Source organism: Panthera onca, chromosome C1, assembly GCF_046562875.1.
Source record: "Panthera onca isolate mPanOnc1 chromosome C1, mPanOnc1 haplotype 2, whole genome shotgun sequence".
NCBI lineage: Eukaryota > Metazoa > Chordata > Mammalia > Carnivora > Felidae > Panthera > Panthera onca.
This window is the reverse complement of record NC_138346.1, coordinates 149,327,218-149,349,445: the sequence shown is the minus strand read 5'-3', so window position 1 is coordinate 149,349,445 and position 22,228 is coordinate 149,327,218. Positions and strand designations below refer to the sequence as shown.

At 35.5% G+C, this 22,228-nt stretch overlaps 1 protein-coding gene across 3 annotated transcripts in view; it reads right to left on the bottom strand.

Moving 5' to 3' along the window:
* Positions 1–22,228, bottom strand: part of COL24A1 (collagen type XXIV alpha 1 chain) — a 409,345-nt gene that overhangs the window by 32,752 nt on the left and 354,365 nt on the right. For all 3 annotated transcript variants that reach the window (XM_078451730.2, XM_078451731.2, XM_078451732.2), the window contains 6 exons: positions 15,869–15,976; positions 13,979–14,086; positions 13,831–13,884; positions 13,201–13,263; positions 9,721–9,774; positions 4,504–4,539 (listed from right to left, as the gene is read on the bottom strand). In XM_078451730.2, the coding sequence (XP_078307856.1) occupies positions 4,504–4,539; positions 9,721–9,774; positions 13,201–13,263; positions 13,831–13,884; positions 13,979–14,086; positions 15,869–15,976 (423 nt within the window). The remainder of the gene's footprint in view (positions 1–4,503; positions 4,540–9,720; positions 9,775–13,200; positions 13,264–13,830; positions 13,885–13,978; positions 14,087–15,868; positions 15,977–22,228) is intronic.

Sequence of the window (22,228 nt, the reverse complement as noted above, 5' to 3'; positions counted from 1 at the left end):
TCGACTCATGTGGAACCTGCCATGTAAATGGCTGCACTATTCTAAATGTAGGTGAGGGGTCTATATATACCATCTTCCTTACCCAAGTTGCTCCTAAAACTTATTTTTGAGAGGTATGATGATTAATGGAAACGTACAATGGTGTGGGAATCGGGAGACCTGGGCTCTGGTCTTGTCTCTATACCTAATTAACTGTATTTCCTTGAGTGAGTTGTTGCACGTTTGGATCTCAGATACCTCAACTGTAACAAGATTTGGTGAAAGATCAATCTCTAAGGTTCACTTCAAAATTGTGATTTTGAAATGTTTTATCAATTTTCTTCCTCATATTTTGCATGTATTCTAAAAGGGATACTTCTCATGTATTGTTTAATGAGCTGTAGCCCTTTTTTTAAAGGCATGAATTTGGTCTTGGTAAAAAATGGCATTGGTCATTATTTGGTCTTGGTAAAAAATGGCATAGCTTTATAAATTGGTAAGAATGGCATACTTTATAAATTCTTATGCCAACTTCACGGAACATTTAAAAATAAGATTTACAAAGCCCGCTTGCTAGATTCTTGTGTTTCTGATCTTTGTACAAAGGAGTGGAGTGTCATATTTGTCTCAATACAATAGATCTTTGCTAATAAAAATTCATTCCAAAAATGCCCCATGTACTGGTATTATTTGAGGCTGACCCCCTTGAGGATATTTGGAAATATAATAGCTAGAAGTGTTTAAGCATTCAATTATTGAAATCATTCCCTTAAAACAAACCTGTAGAATATACTGAAAAAAAATCCTAATGAGAGTATAAGTAATGTTACTAAGCTTTTCCAGATTATGGTTTAATTGCACATTTTATGGAGCAAGTTAACTGCAGATGATCTCTAGGAATTAAAAAATTGCTTTTATAAAGTTCCTTAAACCATAGTGGAATGAAAAGAAAACAGATGATAAAAAGATATTTAATACCAGTTATTCAACAACAAAAAACCAGAATAAACCAATAAATTCTAATGCGCCACAGCTAATGTGGCACATTTTCAACAGTTAATGTTATTACCTATACTAAATGCTGCTGTGTCCCCTTCCTTGTACTAGGAGTCTGTACTTTATTTATGAAGAGAGCTATGGGAATCAACAGAGCAAAAGACTAGTAAGTATATCAATTCAATAAATGCTACTTTACCAGCCAGAATTGAAAATACTTGTTAACTTTTAATTTTAGGGAACAGCATTTATTTATTTATTAATTCATTTCTCAAATATTACCCACTACATAGCAGGTTCTATTCTGGATACTGATAACCAATGTATCAAACAAAGTTCCCTGCTCTCCCAGAGTTTATATTCTAGCAGAGGAAACAGAAAAATAATTTCAAATACTGCTAACTACTATGAAGAAAACAAAACAGGATGTTGTGAAAGAGAATGACCAGGAATGTGAGACTGAACAGTCATGGAGGGCTTCTCTAAAATGGTATTTGAGGCGAGACCTAAATCATGAGATAAGAACCAATCGTGTGAGGAACAGATTGCATATTCTAGGTAAAAGGAAGGCGTGTTCCAAATAATAGAGACAAAATCAGCTTGGTGGCAAGGGGAAAGCGGCACATCATGAGTTTAGAGAGGCCAACCAGGGCTAGTTCTTGCAGGGCATGGTAGAAAGGTAAGGAATTTGGATTTTTTTCTAAGTGCAAGAAGGAGTCATAGGAAGGTTTTAAAGAGGAGAGTGATAGAATCTGGTTTATGCTTTAATGGTATCACTCTAGTTGCTGTGTAGAGAACGGATTGTAGTGGAGAAAAGTGGAAGGAACACTAGGAAGTCAGGAGTCCAAGAAGACATCATGGTAATCTGGACAAAAGTGCTAGTGATAAAGAGTGGGAGAGGTGTGTGAATTCAGAATAGGAATTAGACTTGACAGGAGCTAATCTCTGCTTTAAAGAATTCTTCCTTATGTTCTATGCCTTTCTTTGTTCTTTTATGGGGGATCTGCTTATTTTTCTTTTATGTAGAATCATAAACTCTTACAGCTGGAAGGGACTTTGAGGGTATAAATTCTAATTCCCTACTCAGTGCAAAACTACCAGTCCAGTAACTCAGAAAGATAGTGATTAGGCTTCTAGAGACAAGCATTCATTATCATGTAAAACTATCTTGTTTTAAAGCAGTGCCTTATTATATTAGCAGCTCATTATTATATTGAGCTGGAATCAGCCTCAGTATTCCATCCATTTACTTAACAGTATCTATTCTGCATTAATTATCTGCTAAATCCTGTGATGGGCTTGGAATTAGAGCAAGTCAAACATACTTCCTGGTCTCACGGAGCTCACTGTCTGTGAGGGAGCTAAGCACAGAAATTGAAAATTCAATTCAATAAGTAAATAATTTAAAATTTATTCTCTAGAGTTACTCATATTATACGTATTCTTCCTTTCAAATATTTAAAGACAGCTATCATGTTCCAACACCTCAAATATTTTCTAATTTATTCACCAGTAATTTACTAAATATTTATTTAGCACCAACTATACAACACAGGCACTATCTTAGGTGTTGCAGACACAGCTTTAAAACCAACAACAGGTAAAATACCTGTGTCATGGAGCCTATATTCTAGTCAGGAGAGATATAATAAGCAAAAAACAGGTAAAGAAACAGGTTTAGAAAAGACAGGGAATCGAGGCAGATGGGCACATTGCTATTTTACATAGGCTAGGCAGAAAAAGCCTCTTTGATAAGAGGACATTTAAGAAAAGACTGGGGAACACTTGCCAGGCATTGTACGAGGTCCTGGCTACTAGTTCTTATGTCCACAGGTGGCAGTTGGGTTGAGGATAAAATGTCACTTAACTTAAATTAACTTAAATTAATTACAACCTCATAAATAGGAACTACAGGGATAAAAAACATGGGCAAGAAAAAGCAGGTGCAAAACCCAGGAAGCAAAGAGAGAGCAATGAGAACAAGGAAAGGGATGATAAGGTTGCAGAGTCTGGTAAGGGTTAAACATCCCAGCTCTTTCAACTGGTTTTTCTAGGACATGGCTCCTCGATACACCACTGATCTGAGACAGCCTTTCTCTGAATATGCTTTAATTTTGTCCATGTTCCCCTTTGGGATGGCCTGACTGGTGTTACCACCTGCTTTATTCTGGGTGCCATATGTCTATCAGTGCAACCTAAAATTTCAGGCATAATCTGCTGAATTTGCAAGCCATCAGAGCCACTGAATTTTCTTTCACGTGAAATGACTGTGAAATTGTCAGAAGTACTTGAGGTTTCCTAACTCTGACAAAAGCTGACGTTCCAGCCACAGTACTTGGAGAGAACTGGTCAGGAAGACAGTTGGAGACAGACAAGTCTAGAAAATGAACTAATTCCAAGCCTCTCTACTTTTCCTTTCCCCTTTCCACTCCTCCTGGGAAATATGACTTCACTGTGTACAGATATCCTTGCTTTTGGCTGTAGCAAGACTGCTGAGAAGATAGGAAGGCCACATTTCTGCAAATTAAAAACATCTATTTTAGGGCACCTGGCTGGCTTAGTTGGTAAAGCATGCAACTCTTGATCTTGGGGTTGTGAGTTCAAGTCCCTCGTCGGGTGTAGAGTTTACTTAAAGATAGTATCTTAAAAAAAAGAAAAAGAAAAACATCTATTTTGAAGCCCTCTGTGGGTTCTTAGCCTCTCTGAAACCATATACATTTCCTTTCTCAGCTAATTAATATAACTGCAACTTACTTATTCTGAGCCCCCAAGCACACCTTATGGTGACAAGCAATGTCAGCTGTCAATGCAATTTCATTATCTTTTAAGCCAAGACTTTTCTGCAACCTTTAAATTTATTCTTATTTGCCTTCTGCACTTGGTTTTAATCCCCCTCATATTACTCTGTGCCTGCTCTCTGTTTATGGCTGCTGCTTTAGTTAAGTTCAGCAGGATCTCTGCTGGGAAAGTGGCTTCTTGACAAAATACCTTCTTTAACCTGGAAGCATTGGCATCCCAGAAAAGTAGGAAATAGTGCCAGTGTAAGCCACTTAGTGCTGGAAAGTGCTACGTATACCTTTTGCCCATCCTCTCACAATTGTTTCCAATTGGCTGAAATATACAATAATTGATATGCTTCTGCTTTGCACCTCTTTAGCACTGAGTGAACACAGTGGGTATATCCTTGAGGCGATGTGGCAGTCCTCTTATTCCAGCACTGGTGAAGAAGGCTCACAAGGCAAATGCCTGATGCCTGACAAGGCAAATATGCCATTTCACACAGTGATCTGGGAAGAATTTGATCAGCAGGTTCTTAAATATGTTTAGGGGTTATCAGGTTTCACTGTACTGTACTATCTAGATTAGTTCTACTTCCGAAAAACTGTAATTTTATTTTTATTTCACAAGTATCAGAGACATCATCATCATCATCATCATCATCATAATATAATAAAACAAGGTCCTTGCTTTCATGGAACTTATATAGCCTAGTGACAAGTGATAATATAACCATAAATTTAAACTTACAGTTTCACCTCTAAAGCCTTTTTCACCTCTGGGTCCCTACAAGAAAACAGGAAATGTTAGTTTCGTGCTATTGATTGTTATTTATCAAATGTAGTTGAGGCTATACACAGAAACATGATAACTTATGTTTTTGTTTTTTCTATCCAGCAAGACATATTGAGTAAATTTATATAAATTCTAGTTTCCTTTTTCTGAATAAAGCAAAGCAAAACAAAATCAAAAACAAAAACAAAAACAGTTTATTGATTTATCATACTATCCACGGAGTGAGACAGGGATAACAGGCACTTAAATCAAAACAGCTGATCTGACAATCAAATAGCAACCCACGTAGAAGGGAAGTTACCAGATTAAATTCTTCTAATCTTTGTCTTCCCTAGCCTGTGAAAACCTTGTTTCTAGGATGGTGCCTTTTTTTTTCATCTTCTCTTTCTATTCCTCCTTCTGTACATCCCACAAATTTTGATATGTTGTATACATTTTCATCCAGTTCAGAATATTTCTAACTCTCTTTGAGATATCCTCTTGGATCCATGGATTATTTAGAAGTGTGGGGTTTAATTTTCAAGTGTTTGTAGATTTTCTTATTATCTTTCCAATTTACTGATATTTACTTTAATTCCATTATGGCCAGAAAACATATCTTGTATGACTTCAGTTCTCTCAAGTTTAGTACAAAATTTTTTATGACTCAAACTATAGTCTATTTTGGTGATTTTCCATGTACACTTGACAAGAAAGTGTAGTCTGCTGTTAGATGAACCTACTGTTTTAGAAATTCCTGTTAGTATTTTTGTTTTCATCCTTGTGGAAATTATTTATGTATTTTTTTTTATTTTGAAAAAGATAATACTCTTCATCTTTTCAAAAACCTGAATTTACACTTTCACAATATGTTATGATGTCTTCCATATCAATCCACATTTCTCTAGATAATTATAATGCTTACTTGGTATTTAATAAATGATAATATATTTATTGAATTTTCTACTAGATTATTTCTAATTTTTGTCATGATAACCCTGTGATAAATATCCTTGTACTCCATAAAAGTTGTCCTCCAGAAAGTGTGTTTGTAATTGCACGCACACCTGCAAAATATGGGAGTCTGTATGTCTCGACACATGCCATGTACTATAATTCTTTGTTAATCTTGCAGGCTAAAAATACTATCTCATTATTTCACCATTTATATTACTTTTCTGTGTGTTTCCTATCTTGTTACTCACTCATTTTTTTTAATGTTTTTACTTATTTTTGAGACAGAGAGAGACAGAGCATGAGCAGAGGAGGGGCAGAGAGAAAGGGAGACAAAGAATCCGAAGCAGGCTCCAGGTCCTGATGCGGGGCTTGAACTCACAGACTCTGAGATCATGACCTGAACTGAAGTTGGGTGCTCGACCAACTGAGGCACCCAGGTGCCCCTGTTATTCACTCTTCAAAATTAGTAACTTCCAAACACTAATTAAAAAAAATTTTTTAATGTTTCTTTGAGAGTGAGCGAGCATGTGTGCAAGTGGGGGAGGGGCAGAGAGAGAGGGAGACAGAGGATCAGAAGTGGGCTCTGTGCTGACAGCAGAGAGCCTGATACAGGGCTTGAATTCATCAAGCCTGTGAGATCATGATCAGAACCGAAGTCAGACGCTTAATCGACTAACCCACGCAGGTGCCCCCCAAAACTAATTTTTTTAACATTTTATTTTTGAGAGACAGGGACCAACAGAGTGCTAGCAGGGGAGGGGCAGAGAGAGAGGGAGACACAGAATCTGAAGCAGACTCCAGGCTCTGAGATGACAGCAGAGAGCCTGATACGGGGCTCAAACTCATAAACCATGAGATCATGACCTGAGCTAAAGTCAAATGCTCAACTGACTGACCCACCCAGGTGCACCCCCCACAAGAACTGATTTTTAAGATATCTCTATAGAACTTGTTTTTAATACCCTCCCTCACCTCCAGCCCAGTATTAACAAGTAGGTACATATCTTTCCACACTTTTTTTTTTTTTGATGAAATACTGACAAATATATTAAGGTATGTATGGGGTGATTGGTAATATTTTATAAAACTGATATCATATTGTATACTCTTCTGTGAATCAGATTTTTCACACTTAACAATACAGCATGAACAACCACAAGTCCACTGAACTAGATATAACTAGTTGTTTTCAATAGTTGCATAATATTCTATGAAATGGCTAGACCACTATTTACTCAACCATTCCTCTACAGATGAACATTCATGTGATTTCAAACTTTTTTTCCTAATATAGCCAGTACTGTGAAAAAAACTTTCTATAATTTATGAGTACTTAATTTCTATGGCACAAATTTCTCAAAGTGGAACTGATTGGTCAGAGGGTATATGTACTTATATTTTAACAAATATCCTTCCATGAAGGCTATAATTCACATTTCTACTGATGATGAGTACTGTTCTCCCTAATCCCCTTCTGAGAGGTTAGATGTAATATCTCATTATTACTTTAATTTGCATTTATGTGACTGTAAGTTAGGAAAGCATCCTTCCAAATAATTATTGACCCTTTGGATTTGTTCTTCAATTTTTTATTGAGTTTCTATCTTTCTCATACTAAGTTGTAAGAGCTCTTTATACATCAACTCGTATGCTTTTGCAATTATTTTTGCCCAACTTATATTAATTTTGTTTACGGAAACTTTTTCCATACAAAATTTAAAATTTTCAAGTATTCAAATACATATTCTGTTCTTTTGTGGTTTTCAGATTTCCTTTCTTATACAAAGGGTCTCCTCAGGGGCACCTGGATGGCTCAGTTGGTTGAGCATACAACTTTGGCTTAGGTCACAGTCCCACAGTATGTGAGTTTGAGCCCCACAGAGGGCTCACTGCTGTCAGTACAGAGCCTGCTTTGGATCCTCTGCCTGCCTCTTTCTCTGCCTCTCCTCTGCTCATGCTCAAAAAGTAAATTTAAAAAACATTAAAAACAAACAAACAAACAAATAAATAAATAAAGGTCTCCTCAACCCTTAAGCTATACTTCAGCTTTCTAGATTTGTTTTTTATACTTTAAAGTCTTTTTAAAAAAGATAAAAAAAAAAGTTGGGTGAAATAGGGTTCTAATTCCTTATAGTAATGCTGTGACTTAAAGTAATTCCATCTCCCTTTCCTGTCACCGGTATAGGAATGGACACGTAGCTGATCAATGGACATGAGGAAAAATGCAGTGGAAGGCTTCCGGAAAAAACTTAATTTTTCCCAAGATAGGGCTATAGATCAGTTTTCACTTTGGATAATTATATCTGGATGTAATTGCTGAGAAATTGTAGTCATCTTTCTATAAGCCCAATTATGAAGATCACATTCAGGATGATAGAGCAGAGACGTGGAAAGAACCTGGTGTTGGACAACATAACAAAATCACTAAGTAAGCCAAATCCAAAGCCCTTCCTACCTCTGGGCTTCCCATTAATGTGATACAAATTTCCTTATTATTAGAGCCAGTTTGATTCAGGGTTCCCATTAACTTACAGCCCAAATCATCCTGATATACCATTTGTTATAATTAGATGCCTATATATTCCAAGATCTAATTTTGGGCTCTAGCCTGTTAAACTCATCTATTTGTTTATTCCTTTGTAATACCCTATAGTTTCATTTACAATGATTTTGAAGTAATGTTTCCTTATTTGCAAAAGCAAGTCTTCCATCCCCCACCACTATTTTTTTTTTTCCACAAAGTTTTGGCCACTCTCAAGTGCTTATTCTTTCATAGTGAACTTTTCTTAGAAGTTTCTTCTTAGAATGGAAAAAATAGAATATGGAAAAAATTTGACACGCATGCTGAATATTACAAGGGCTTTAAGAACTATCTGTAAACAAAACACAGTGAGGTATTTTAATTGAGCCATTTCTTTATCATGGTTTCCTTGACCAATTGATATTTCACATTTTTGACAGAACAGAACAATCATTGAGTAATCAGAACAGTATGTGTTCCTTAGAGCTTATTGAAGAACCACCCACCAAAATATGAGAATTCTCCCACTTAAAATCTCCCACGTAGACTATATAGCTCTGAGTAGTAAATGCTGAAAATCTAGAGAAGTGTTGACTTATACATTTCATATTTGTAAAATCAAAAATTCAGCAACTTTGGTGGGAAATTCTTCCCTAATTTATCAAAGAGAATAGTTGGACTTAATACCTGAAACATTCCATTTTATATATTAAAACTCTATGTCTCTCTACATAACACTTTGAAATCGTTCAAAATATTGGTTCCCTGCAGGGAATACACCTTTCCTCCCCAAGTCTCAATTTGCCCCTATCTACTGGGTTCTTTCTTTTGTATTTTTACACTACTGTTGGTATTGTAAAACTCTCCCATGACTTCACCAACCATTGTTTTATTTGTCAAATTTATAAAGGCACTGGTATCTACTAATTACCTCAGTCCTCTCCAGATGCACCTTGAAAGGAGGAGAAAAGCACTGTTCTTGAAGGAAGAAACAACACCTATGTCATTCACTAGCTGTACCACCTTGAATAATTAGGCGAACCTCCATGAACCTAATCTGTTTCCCTATGTCTTAAATGCAAATAATACCTACTTCAAACGTTTTCTGTAACAATTTGAGAAAAGTTATTAAATGTTTAAATTCTTTAAGAATTTGACAAAAGTTATCAAATGTTCCTTCCTCACTGAAGTATGTACTTTATCTTCTACTGTAATTTATTTTCTTAAAGATCACTGTTAACTACTCGCTTCTTGAAACTTATCTATCTGAACCTTGTGCTTTTCTGTTTTTCTTGATTTTTCATGTTTTTTTTTTCCTGTTTTTCCCACCAACTATCTCTTTATAGTGGACACTTCCAAATACTCAAATCTTGGCTGCCTTTTGCTATACTTTCTCCCTCAGAACATGGATTCTTTTTCGTGTGTTAGTGATCACCTCTATGCTAATAATGCTCAACCCACCTCCCTTGTTCTATTTTCCTTTCTTTACTCCACAGTTTTAAGTGTCTACCTCACTATATACACCTTCCTCATTACACATATAATCTCTAAGTTCTCAGTAATCACCTTCCAGATGAAAACATAACATCTATTTTTGCCCTTGGCTTCTCAAACACTTAGCGTGATCCTTTTTGAATTACTCCAGAAATAGGATTAAAGAGGAAAAAATAAGAATACGAAAAAGAAAAGGAAGACCTATATTGTAACAAACTTACAGTTCTACCTGTTGGGCCTATTATACCTTCTTTGCCAAAGGGGCCAGTGTTTCCCTGTTGGGGTAAAAGAACATCAGTCAGTCTCACTGCCGGTATAATGAAGAAAAATTCTAGAAAATTTCTTGTGCAATGGTAAAACAGTCCATATCTGCATCATTCAATTTTTTAAAAAAATATAAAATCAGGAGAAATCATAGTACTTTTGATTTGCAGCATGTGACACAATTCTGTACATTACAGATTCCTATCGGGAGAATTACATCCATATAATTTCTAACAAACATAAATCAGCCTTATAATTTTCATGTAGTGATATAACTTCAATGATGCCATTTTACATGTGGGTCATTTCATAACAAATGCAATTACTTTACATAAAGAAGACTATATAGAATGATAAACAAAAATTTTGAATAACTTTCTTTACAGATGTTGAAGGAGATGTCTAAGGGACATGCAGCATGGAACTGAGAGAAAGTATGGGAACGAAACACAGATCATCACAGGTGACCAACCTCAGTTTCTCCATCTGTTACATAAGATTGCATACTTCATAGGGCCATTATTAGAATTAAATGAGAAAAATGATTTTGAAACCGTAAGCTGTTATTAATTATGAAGATCACCTTGAATAAGCCCAATCTGGTGAACTCCTCCCAAACTAAATATAGAACATATCTTTTTTTTCAACTGAAGTATAACTCACATCCAATGTTCTATTAGTTTCAGGTGTACATCACAGTGATTAAATGTTTTTATACATTATAAAATGATCCCTACAATAAGTCTAGTTACCACCTGTTACCAGACAGAGGCTACTGTAATTACTGACTATATTTCCTATTCTGTACATTACATCCCCATGACTTACTTATTTTATAACTGGAAGTCTGTAACTCTTAATTCCCCTCACCTATTTTGCCTGCCTCCCAACTCCTCCTCTCCTCTGGTACCCAACAGTTTGTTTCCGTATGTCTACGTGTCTGTTTCAGCTTTGTTTTGTTGGTTTGTTTTATTTTTTAGATTCCATATATAAATAAGATCATACTGTATTTTCCTTTCTTTGTCTGACTTACTGCTTCTTTATGAATACAAAACACCTGTTTTAGTTATTTTCCCTCAAACTCCATGCCCAGTTCCACTGGCAGCAACTTTCAGTCTTTCTGGCTCACACTTAACCTGAACACTTAAATGTAGATATCTAATAGGATTTCTCTGTCCAACTCCTGCTAAGGTGCAGAAAATACTATCAGTTGAGATCATTATGTCATGGAGTCTATCAATAGATGGACTAGAATGAGCCTAGAATGAGAGAAATTAGCTGGTGCTATAAAAGTAAATCTAATAGAATCACTTTTAAACACAAAGATTGACTTTAAGTGATAATTTGTAAATATGGTACCTAAATCTCAAAGATCCACAGTCAAATAAAGAGAGTTGATTTCCTAACCTAATCAAATATAAGCCCTAGACTGGTTATTCACTGAAAAAAAGTCAACAAAGCTTTAACATAATGAACTTGACTGTGATCGAACTATTTAGAATGATTTGTTAAAAGAATGGAGAGGTATTCATGAACTCTAGAAAACAAAGATCAAGACAGCAAAAAAATTGTCTATGTTTATTTAAATGTGTCCAAAAGATGAGGTGTTATGATTTTAATGGTTGTTGCCAGTTAACTACATAAATAATCTTTGAAATGGAGGACAATTAATCCAGATTTCCTACTTCAATTAATTTAATTTATTTAATCATCAAGTATTTATTGATTATTGAGCAAGAACTAGCCACTTAATATCCATTCTATATTCTAATTATGCAACTAGCAAGCAACTTTGTAACATATTATTTGGTCATTCAGCTGTGGATTAAAATTTTGTTTCTTCTACTTGCCACCCATGGCCTTGAGCAAGTTACCTTTCAGAGACTTCGTTTGCCCACTTGAAAAATGGGGATAATAGCATCTCTTGCAGTGTTTTTATGAGGATTAAATGATATAAGGGTAACACACTGAGCACTGGTACATAATAGTTTCTTACAAAACATTAACCTATCATGACTTTCACTTGTATCTATAATGACTTAATAAGAGATAGCTGCATTTATGCATTAGTATTTGTAAGCAGTTATCAGAACTTTACCATTGGTGAACTGATACAATTTCTGGAGCTGCAAAGCAGTATAGGCTCAGACCCTGGCCGACAGAGACCCAGCACTTTGTAAGATTCTGCTTAGAACAGATGCTAGGCAGGAAGCCAACTTCTCTTTGAGTAGCAAGAAAGGATTAATTGATTGAGAACTTAATAAAACTAGAATGAATGGATTTAATTAGTAGAGAACTTAACATATATAAGAACTTCAAAGCAATATTTATTGTAGAGAAGCCTGTCCACATATAACTCACCTGTGGATAATCAAGAATAGGGCTTTATATAAAAGCCCTAACTTTCCACAGTTCTTCAGAAATCATAAAAATAATTAATAAATTTGCACCTGAAGAAATGCTGAGGAGGGTCTTTAAATAACCACGTCCCATGACAACACTGACCTTTGTATTACCGAAAAGAATTTATGCTAAGAGTTGGGGAAAGGGTGCAGGATTTCAAAAATTTGACTTTTCATTTAATATTTTGTGTAAGACAGTGGTTTTCAGCTGTGAGGTTTTTCATGACTCCTTTCTCCTACTTCTGGGCCACTCTCCTGCCTCTCTCTGCTCTCTTCACCCTCGCCCTAGCAGCTGCAGTTAGCCTAGGGGGTGCCACTGCTGCAGGCAAACCACGGCTGGATGTTTTATAGCTTGTTTTCTTTTCAGTTTTATACATCGTCTCATCAATTAGGAGACTGGTTAGTAGAAACAGAAACAAAACCAAAAAGCAAAAAACACACCAACAAAAACTGCTGATGGCTTATCTATCCCTATTTATATTTGCTATAATTTGCAATTCCAGGCACCGACCAGCTAATTGGAATTCTTCAGACCCCAATCTTCGCAACTCTTTAAGCAGTTCCTCATCACTCTCTAGGGATACCCACCCCTGAGCTGGGGAAACATTGGTATTGGGAAATATGTTTCAAAGTGTGGGGTGAGGAGCTCTGGCCATAGGCAAGCCTCCTCCACGTGGTGCATGGGTGTGGTCTCTGGTCTCTGGTTATATTAATGCTGATAACATGAAACCCTTTATTTTTTGTTCTGAGCGTAAGTTAATAAATACATTATCCTGTGTCAACATTAATTCTGATATGTACTGTAAGTAAGAGCTAGGAATATGGTTGGTCTATGGGATCTTTTGCTCAAATTAGTATGTGAACTGAAAAAGGCTGAGAACCCTTGCATGTGATCTAATGGGTTTCTATCTTAAAAATCATTTTATTAAGTTATTAATTTGGAGTATATCAATTATTATCAGAGTTCTTAATGCTGATTCCTGCAATTAGCAAAGAAACACAATTTCTGGGCAAGTACAATGACTTTATACTTACTCTCTGTCCAACAGGACCTTTAGGACCTGATATTCCAATGATGCCAGCATCTCCCTCAGGACCCTAAAAATATAATAAAAATAAAAAGTCAAAATCTTTAATTCTATATGGACATTTTACGAGTGAAATAATCTTGTAACAATTTATTAAGAGTTGGCTCTGAAAATATGGAATGTAAATGGATAGTTAATGATGTGCATGCTGAGTGCTTTGGAGGAACTGTACTAAAGTGTGCAATTTACTTTGAAGTACACCAAACTGAATTGAGAGAGGGAGAGAGGGACAGATAGATACATGATTAAGCAAGTGGAGTAAAAAGCTATGGTAGAATCTAGGTAATAGGTATACGGGTTTTCACCCATTCTTTCAACTTTGCTGTATGTGTGAAAACTTTCACAATAAAATGTTTGGGAAAATGGAATGTGAGGGAGACAAAAGCAAATTATTCAATAAAATTGGTAGGGAAATCTATAGCTACATAAATTTTAAATTAACATATTTAAAACTCAAACATATAACTCTGTACCAACTGAAATTTTACAGATTAAAATATACAAAAACTCAAGTCAGAGACTAAACACTGGTATTTCAACATCTTTCTGATGAATAGCAGAAAACATGTAAACGTACCCTGGGGCCTGGGAATCCTTGGAAACCTGTCAAACCTTGGACACCATGTTCTCCCTGCAATATGAATAGATATGATCATCATTATTGTGCAACGGTGGCCTGATCTGGAGAAAAATAATACTTAGTGAATTTCTGAGTTGGCACATACAGGCTGCCCTTTAAGGCCAGGCTCTCCACGTGGTCCTTGATCACCTTGTGCTCCTCCGTGGCCTCTTTTACCTTGAATTCCAGGTTGTCCGGGTAGTCCTTGTTCGCCCTATGGACAAAAAAAGAAAGGTGATCTTGACTTTAGAATCTACCAACATAATTGAAACCCAAATACAAGTCAATCTTTAGGTATAGTACAGGACACTCAGGAGATCAAATTCTGCATGGTCATTCTTCCTACTGATATTTTCCACATAAGTAATATTTGATTATAATGAACAATACGTGTAGCAGTGGAGAAAGAAAATTCCAAGGATTATGGCCATAAGTGTGGAAAGAAGAGGGAAGGGGGTACCTAAAAGCTAGAAAGAAGGCAGTGGGGCTAACGAGAGAATGGTGAATGTGTGGTGTGTGTGTGGGTTGTATATTACATATGACGGAATGTGCACTGTATTTGAGTTGGTGTTATTTTGCTGTGTTCTTCTCACCATACAGAGATGATTCAGCTTATACAATAAAAAAAGCAGATTCTCCTGAAGTGTGAACCCTGGTTTTTGTCATGGTTGTCTTTTCAATCCTGTCATTAAGAAATTTCTATTACCTGTTTCTCAAGGTTCCTTTGATATAAATTCCCTTTATCTCCTCTAAAATTCCACTTAATGATATACTTAATCGCCATTATTTTATTTGCAAAGGTTAAGTCTTTTCTAAATTTACTTTTATTTTGTTTTTCAAGTGAAAGTTGAAATATCTTTCACACCATGTCTAAAATAAGAATCAGGTAGAGTTTGCAGATAAGTTAATGAAAAATGAAGCTTGGTAGACTTTGATCAAAGATTCTTTAAGATTAGCAAATTATCTTTCACTGTCTGAAGACAAAGATATAGCTTTGGGACTTGACAAATATGGATCCTTTTTATTGCAGATTCACACATTAAAGAGAGGAATCTTATTTCTTTTCCTAGTTTTAGCATTTGTTCAACTACTTTGAATTTTAGTGGAAAGGGATAAGTCATTTCCAGTTTACCCATATGGATCAGAATATCTGTACATTCTTTAGAAGTAGAACTATGAAAAGTTAAGAGGTAATATGATGACGGTGACAACATCTCAATCCTAGGCTTTTATGAAATCACTTTAGACACTAGACTAATCTCTTTGTTGTCTGGGTCAGTTCTGCACTGAGATAGCTCTGAAACAGGTTTTGTTTGGAAAGCCTATTGACATGTGACAACATTCCATTCAATGCAGGATTTAATTACGATCACTTTGACTCTATGAAATAAGCTCTACTCTTATCAGATTTATAAATTGGTTGGTTAGGTTCAGACTCAGAGGAATAGAAAGTGTATCTAAGAAAGTATGGATCCAGAAGTATTAAGATTTCTCTTTTTTTTTTTTGGAGGAGAAGGTAGATGACAGAGAGGGAAGAAGAAACAGAACGAGTCAAAGGGCATTTTTTTAAAAATGTTTATATATTTTTGAGAGACAGAGCGTGAGTAGGGGAAGGGCAGACGGAGAGGGAGACACAGAATCCAAAGCAGGCTCCAGGCTCTGAGCTGTCAGCACAGAGCCTGACGTGGGGCTCGAACTCGCAGACTGTGAGATCGTGACCTGAGCTGAAAACAGACGCTGAACAGACTGAGCTGCCCAAGTGCCCCAAAGCATTGCCAGTTCTGAGTTAATGAGTTGTTCTGGCAAATTACATGCACTGTGGTTATCACAGGAGATGAGTATGTCAAGGCCATACACTGTTTTTCCTAATGTGTTATTATTGGTCAAATTTTTAAAACATGATTAATCTTACCATTGTGTGATTCAGCCAATGAACTCAGGTACAATAAGCACGTTAGTAGTGCTCCTCATCCATCAGAAGAAAATGTTAAAGTACCTTTGGGCCTGGAACCCCTGGGCTTCCTGGAAGGCCTGATGGCCCCTTGGCTCCTCGAGGACCGGGAGACCCAGCTGGTCCTGCTCTTCCTGGGATGCCTCTGGTGCCCTAAATAACATAGGTAAGAAATTAAAATTGGGGGTATTTCCTAAAACTCTATCCAAAGGCTCAGTAACTGTAGGAGGCGTTGGTGTTCTGAAAGGCTACTGTTGACACACTGGTCAGGTTTGAGAGTTATCCTGGGCTTCTTTCCCAAATAAGTGAAATATTTAAGTCATGTTTTACCTACCTAAAGTCTCTAATTATAGTTAATATAATGGTCTGAGGTATTTAAAATGAAAATACTGAGGCAGTACAGTCTCTCAGTACCTTCTGACTTAAATAGCCTTGGTGTAAAGTATGTTCATTGTATTCTAACTTTCTGTATTATATTTGGGTGTGCATGACAACTCTAATAACTGATTAATGTTTCCTTAAGAAAAAAATTCTATGGATATTAACCAGACTTACTGTGGTGATCATTTTCTCAATATATACACATATTGAATCATTATGTTGTATACCTAAAACCAATATAAGCTCTATGTCACTCATATCGCAATTAAAATTTAAAAAGTTTAAAAACTTTTTTTTTAGAGTTTCTGAGTGGTTCATTTGTTAGCCCAGCAAGGAAAGTCACTTACTGACATGACTTAAATCATGTACCCAAAGTAAACTTGTTTAAGATTCAGTTAGCCTTTTGGCAAGAACAATGGCCTGAAATGTTGAAGACATTGGAGCAGCATCAATAAGCAATTTAAAAACAAGGTAAATGCTTTGGAATGGTTTTCCTTGCCTCTTGATGAACTGACAGATGTTAGCATTACAACTCAGTTGTTTATTTGGGGAGTCAATGCTGTGTTAAAGTGACTAAAGAATTAACGTATATGAACAGTCTGTAATTGACTATAGGTGAGGAAATTTTCAAAGAAATTAAAGCACTAAATCAGTACAACCTCAAATGGAATCGGCTAAAATGTGATAAAACTGATAGCAAAGCATTGGAAGAATATTTACTGGACAAATTTACATAAATTGTGAAAATGTACAGTACTTAAAGCTAGGGATATTCATTTTATTATTCACCATCAGTTACACTGAGGAAAATACTTGAATCTAGCATGTATTGTTGAACAAGTAGTGTCAACAGTGAACTCCATTGACTCTTGCAAACTTCATCCATTCTGTGATTTTTTTGTGTGAAAATAGAACCTGAATATCCTCATTTTCCCTATCACAAGGCAATTTGATGGCTTGGCAGGGATAAAGTTTTACTGAGCTATTTTGAGACCAAGATTGAAATTGTTTTGAATGAGAAGAACCATCCTCAACCTCTATTATTGAATAATGAGTGACTTCAGATATTAGATTTTGCTACAGACCCTATAATGTTTATCAATGAATTCAACCTAAAATTACAAGGCAAGGAAATGCCTATTTGTGAAGCATGTACTGTGGTAAAGTCATTTCTTTTTAAGTAATGTCTATGCCCAACATGGGGCTCAAACTCACAATTCAAAGATCAAGAGTCACATGTTCTCACCAGCTGAGTCAGCCAGCCGCCCCGTGTGGTAAAGTTATTTTGATGACAGTTAATGTTCAAATCACAAGTAATGTGAAGCAACTTTTATATATTTCCTATTGGTGCAAAGATTTAAAACAGTAAGTGAGACCGTCATTTCCATATAAATTTGTAGTGGGTAGATTTTCTGAGCTCAACTACTGCCAGTAGCATTTTTTAGCAGTAGAGGCAAGAAATTTGTGGACTTCAAAATCCATTTAACTGTGCAGCTGAGAAGTTTTCACCTAAAGTCCAATTGGATATGAATAATATGCAATGTAATGACATAATAGAAGGCAAATATCAAGAGAAGATTCTAACAGAATTTTATAAATTCCTTCCAAGCAATGAATAGGCACAGTTAAAATCATATGTTTGTGACTTTGGTAGTACCTATCTGTGTGAAAAGAATTTTCAAAGATGAAGTATGTAAAACATGCAAAATCTCATTATAGGTCAGCATTAACAAATAAAAAGAAAATTCTGATGATATGGAACTGTAATAAGCTAAATGTTATCTCCCTCCCACAAATAATTCCATTTTTTCTCATTACTAGAATTGTATTACCAACAAAAAGTTGTGCTAAATTTTATTTTGAATTGCATGAAGAAAAACTTACTGAAAATCTATTTTATCTTTTGTTGCATAAGTTCTTAAATAAAACCCTTAATTTTGCCTCTTGCCTTGCAAAGCCTAAAATAGTTACCAATATTTACAGAAAACATTTGTTGACCTTTGTTCTAGATGACCACTACTTTCTCAGTTGATTCCTGGGATACTAAATTGGGTTGTGCAATCATTCTTTCATGCATTCAGCAAAAAATTGATGATGATATAGAATATCATCTATGTGAAAGGAAGGTACCATGGGAAGCCATATGGGGAATACAAATATAAATATGTTTTTGTTTTCAAGGAGCTTAACATTAAGTGAAAAGGATAAAATGTAATTATATAAACAGTTATAATAAATACAGAAATATTTTAAAAATTGCCAGATGAGAAGAGAGATAGAAAGCAAATTCTAGAGAGGTTCTGAATAGGGGAAATTACTTTTGGTGCTGATCAAAACAGGAATTACTGATAAAGTAGAGTAGAACTGGATCATAAGATAAAGATATTGCCCTTAAAGTTACAAATGTAATAGGAAAGATGATTTGCTAAAGAGAGTATTCCTGTAGAAGGCCTGGCTGGGAGAATAGGATTTAAAGATAAAGCCAATTTTGAATATAATACTAAAGTATTTTTCCTTTTTTCTCCAAGTTATTTCCTCCAAATTATATCATCACATATCTTTTTATTTTCTTACTTACAGTGAATAATTCAACATGGTTAAAGAATTACCTTTTCTATGTAGATTTTCTTCATGATCACAAAACTCACTATAGTAATGAATGTAAATGTATTCTATATCACTACGTGCCATGTACTAGCTGGACACATATACAGAGATGCTTACAGAGTATAGGTTCATATTCCTAGGTTGATCTTTAACCTTTTTTTTCCCAATCTACATTAGCCATTTTCTCTCTCATCATTTCTCTACATTAGTGGTTCTTGATATATGTAAGCAACCATTATGAAGACAAAATAGGGGAAGAGAGAGAGAAGGAGAGAAGGGGAGTAAGTGAGAAAAGAGAGGGAGAGAGGGGAGGTAGAGACAAAGAGACAGAAAGAGAGATGGAGAGAGAGAGGAAGGTGGGGCAGAGAGAACATGTACACACACACACACACACACACACAGAGAGAGAGAGAGAGAGAGAGATCCACATTGTAGACTTAAGTTTCAGGTGGTTATATGGTTCTTACATATTGCTTGCACCTTAACCTAAGTGCACTTATCTCTATTTCCTTCCCCTTGTCACATGAATTTGAGGACCCTGGATGCATGTAATCTATCCTATTTCTTTCCCCCTGCCACACAAATCCTGGATTCAGGACTTGGTGTCATTTAAAAAAAAATTTTTAAATCTTTATTTATTTTTGAGAGAGAGACAGTTGAGCAGGGGAAGAACAAAGACAGGGAGACACAGAATCCAAAGCAGGCCCCAGGCTCTGAGCTGTCAGCACAGAGCCTGATGTGGGGCTCAAACTCACAAACTGTGAGATTATGACCTGAGCCGAACTCGGACGCTCAACTAACTGAGCCACCCAGGTGCCCCGGGACTTGATGCCATTTTAGAACTCATTAATGCAAATGAAAGCAAATCCAGTCAGTCACCTGAGACCTTGAGATAAAATTTCAAAATGTTTAGTGAAGACGTAGGTGTCATACGAATGGCCAGGCGTCTAATAGAAATAAGACTTTATAGAAAAGGCAAGTCTCAAAAACAAATTTTGATGAATAGTGCCCTCCCCACGAAAAACAAAAAAAGGTGAAAAATGTAAAGAAACCAATGGCCTGCAGAGAAAGCAGATTCTAAAAGGTCATACAAAAGATGGAAGGAAGGGTATGTAAGCAAGGAAAAAAAATCATACAGACTTAGGTTAATATATAGACTTAGGTCCAGTGTTAAACTAGGTGAAATGTAAGGATTTTTTTTTTAAAGTGGATTGTCTTGCAAAGCTGTGAATAGCCTATCCTTGGATGTATTATAGAAGTAATAGATGCCACAGGGAGAGGATATCATATGACAGATTACCCTAGACAATTTGAGGATACCTCAACGTTCCAAAATTCTGAAATATTAGCACTTTACTTGTAATTTTAGGCAATTTTTAAGACCTTTATTTGCTAACAGTAAAAAAAAAAATGTATCTTTTGGGTAATGCATGGACAATGGACATTCAGACACTGCTGAACGCTCCTGAAGTCAATAGGTATTTTTAGCTGAGAATAAAAAGGACCCTAGGACTAGTCCGCAGGGTTAACTGAAAACTAGAAACTTTACTTGCAGTGCTATCACATATTTAGCACAGCACAATGACTATGTTCCAAGTCATTTACTGTTCATGTTGGTTTCTTAGAGAGAAATTTGAGGATAGTAGCAGAGTGTTCTGTACAAAGTTCCAAACAATGTTTCATACAAGTAGAGAACAAATATTTCTTATTATGAACACAAAGATGGATGAGTAATTTTGCTTTCAAGAGAAACAGATGCTTATGCCTAGGCATTCTTTCCAATGTCTTCCAAATGATTTAACACCAATAAGCAAAGAGTAAGTCATTCTGAGTGAATTTTAAAATGTAAACAAAACCACAATTAATTTGTTCACAGATGATGAAACCAATAAACTCTGGAGGAAGTGTCAATTTTGATTGGACTGAAACCAATGACTGCTTAATCCTTGATATTCTAAAGAAACAAGCACTTGGGTCAGTAATCAACAACAATAACATCAGCCACAAGAGTTACTTCTTATTGTCTTCTATGTATCAGAAACTGTTATGGTAATATGGTTGTATTGTTTTATTTAATCGATGTCAGTTAAGAAAAGAAGAGGGATTCCGTGTCTTTTACCTTGACTTCCCTGTGGGGAAAGGAAAGAGTAGTTTACGTATACATTTGCCTTCAATCTGGAATTGAATGGAAAGATCTGGAAAGGAAAATGGAGTTATCTGCACACATTAGAAGGACAGAGAGAGAGGAAGATTTTGGAACAGTGATGACTGGTTTGTATATAACAGTGAAACATCACAGAGAATGTCCCTAGGTCTCTTAATTTAGTTGTCTTAATCTCATTAGGATTGAAACAACTATATTAAGAAATAAGTAAGAAAGAAATAAAATTTGCTAAAGACAGGCAACAATAGAAATCCACATTTTAAAGTAGATTAACAAAGGGGTGCCATCTTTAAAACTATGTTGAATGAAAAGATAAATATTTTTAATGTTAATTTTATTGATTTCTCAACAAAAGAATAATCAATTTAAAGTGACACTAAACTTCAGATTAGTTGATGTTTTCCTTTAAAGTAGCACCTTGAAAATTACTAAAAAGTTTTTTTCTTTCCCTACAGCCAAGCATTCTTTGTGTTCCTAGCATTATGTTTATGTAGTTATTTATTGTGTGAGAAAATAGCAATTAAAATTAATTTGCTTTCTATAGAACAAAAAAATAAGTATGATGCCCTGAATTTTTTTGCATTATTAGGCAACATAAGTACTGCATTTTTTGTTTAAGCCAGCAAATCAACGAGTTAATAAAAGTAATGCTTTGCTTCCTTTACTCCAAGCAACTAAAAACACTTCTGTTTAAGTAAGAATTTCTCATTTTATTTGGTTTACTAAATATATCCCTCCTAGGAAAGAATTGGCTGTTTAAAAAATATGGGATAGGAATTATTAGGTGATTATATGCAAGGCTACATTATATCTAAATAATGTAGCATTCATAACATTTTCCTTCAGTGCCAGTCATAAGTAATGCGGCCAAAGGCTGGAAATAAGATTTATGAATGAGCTGTATACTACAGTTGGGAGATAACTTTAGTTTTGAATCTCTAAACATATTAAAGCTTATGGAACTTGGAGCAGAGTTGAGACAAGTCAGGTTAGCTTCACTTAGGTCTATTCTCAAGAGTATACAAAACTAACTCTTGTTCAGCCTTAATGAATGTAGGCATTTCAACATTGTATTACCTCACAGAAATTATTCACACTTTTCCATTAGAACAACTGGTGGTTTGTCAGTCTTGTAAAATGGACAGTGCAAATGTCACTCTAATATTGGGCAAAATTAATGTATCTTACGAAATCTCCTTTACTCAGCTCAGAACGTATAATCACAGGACTAACAAGGACTGAAAGAAGTTATT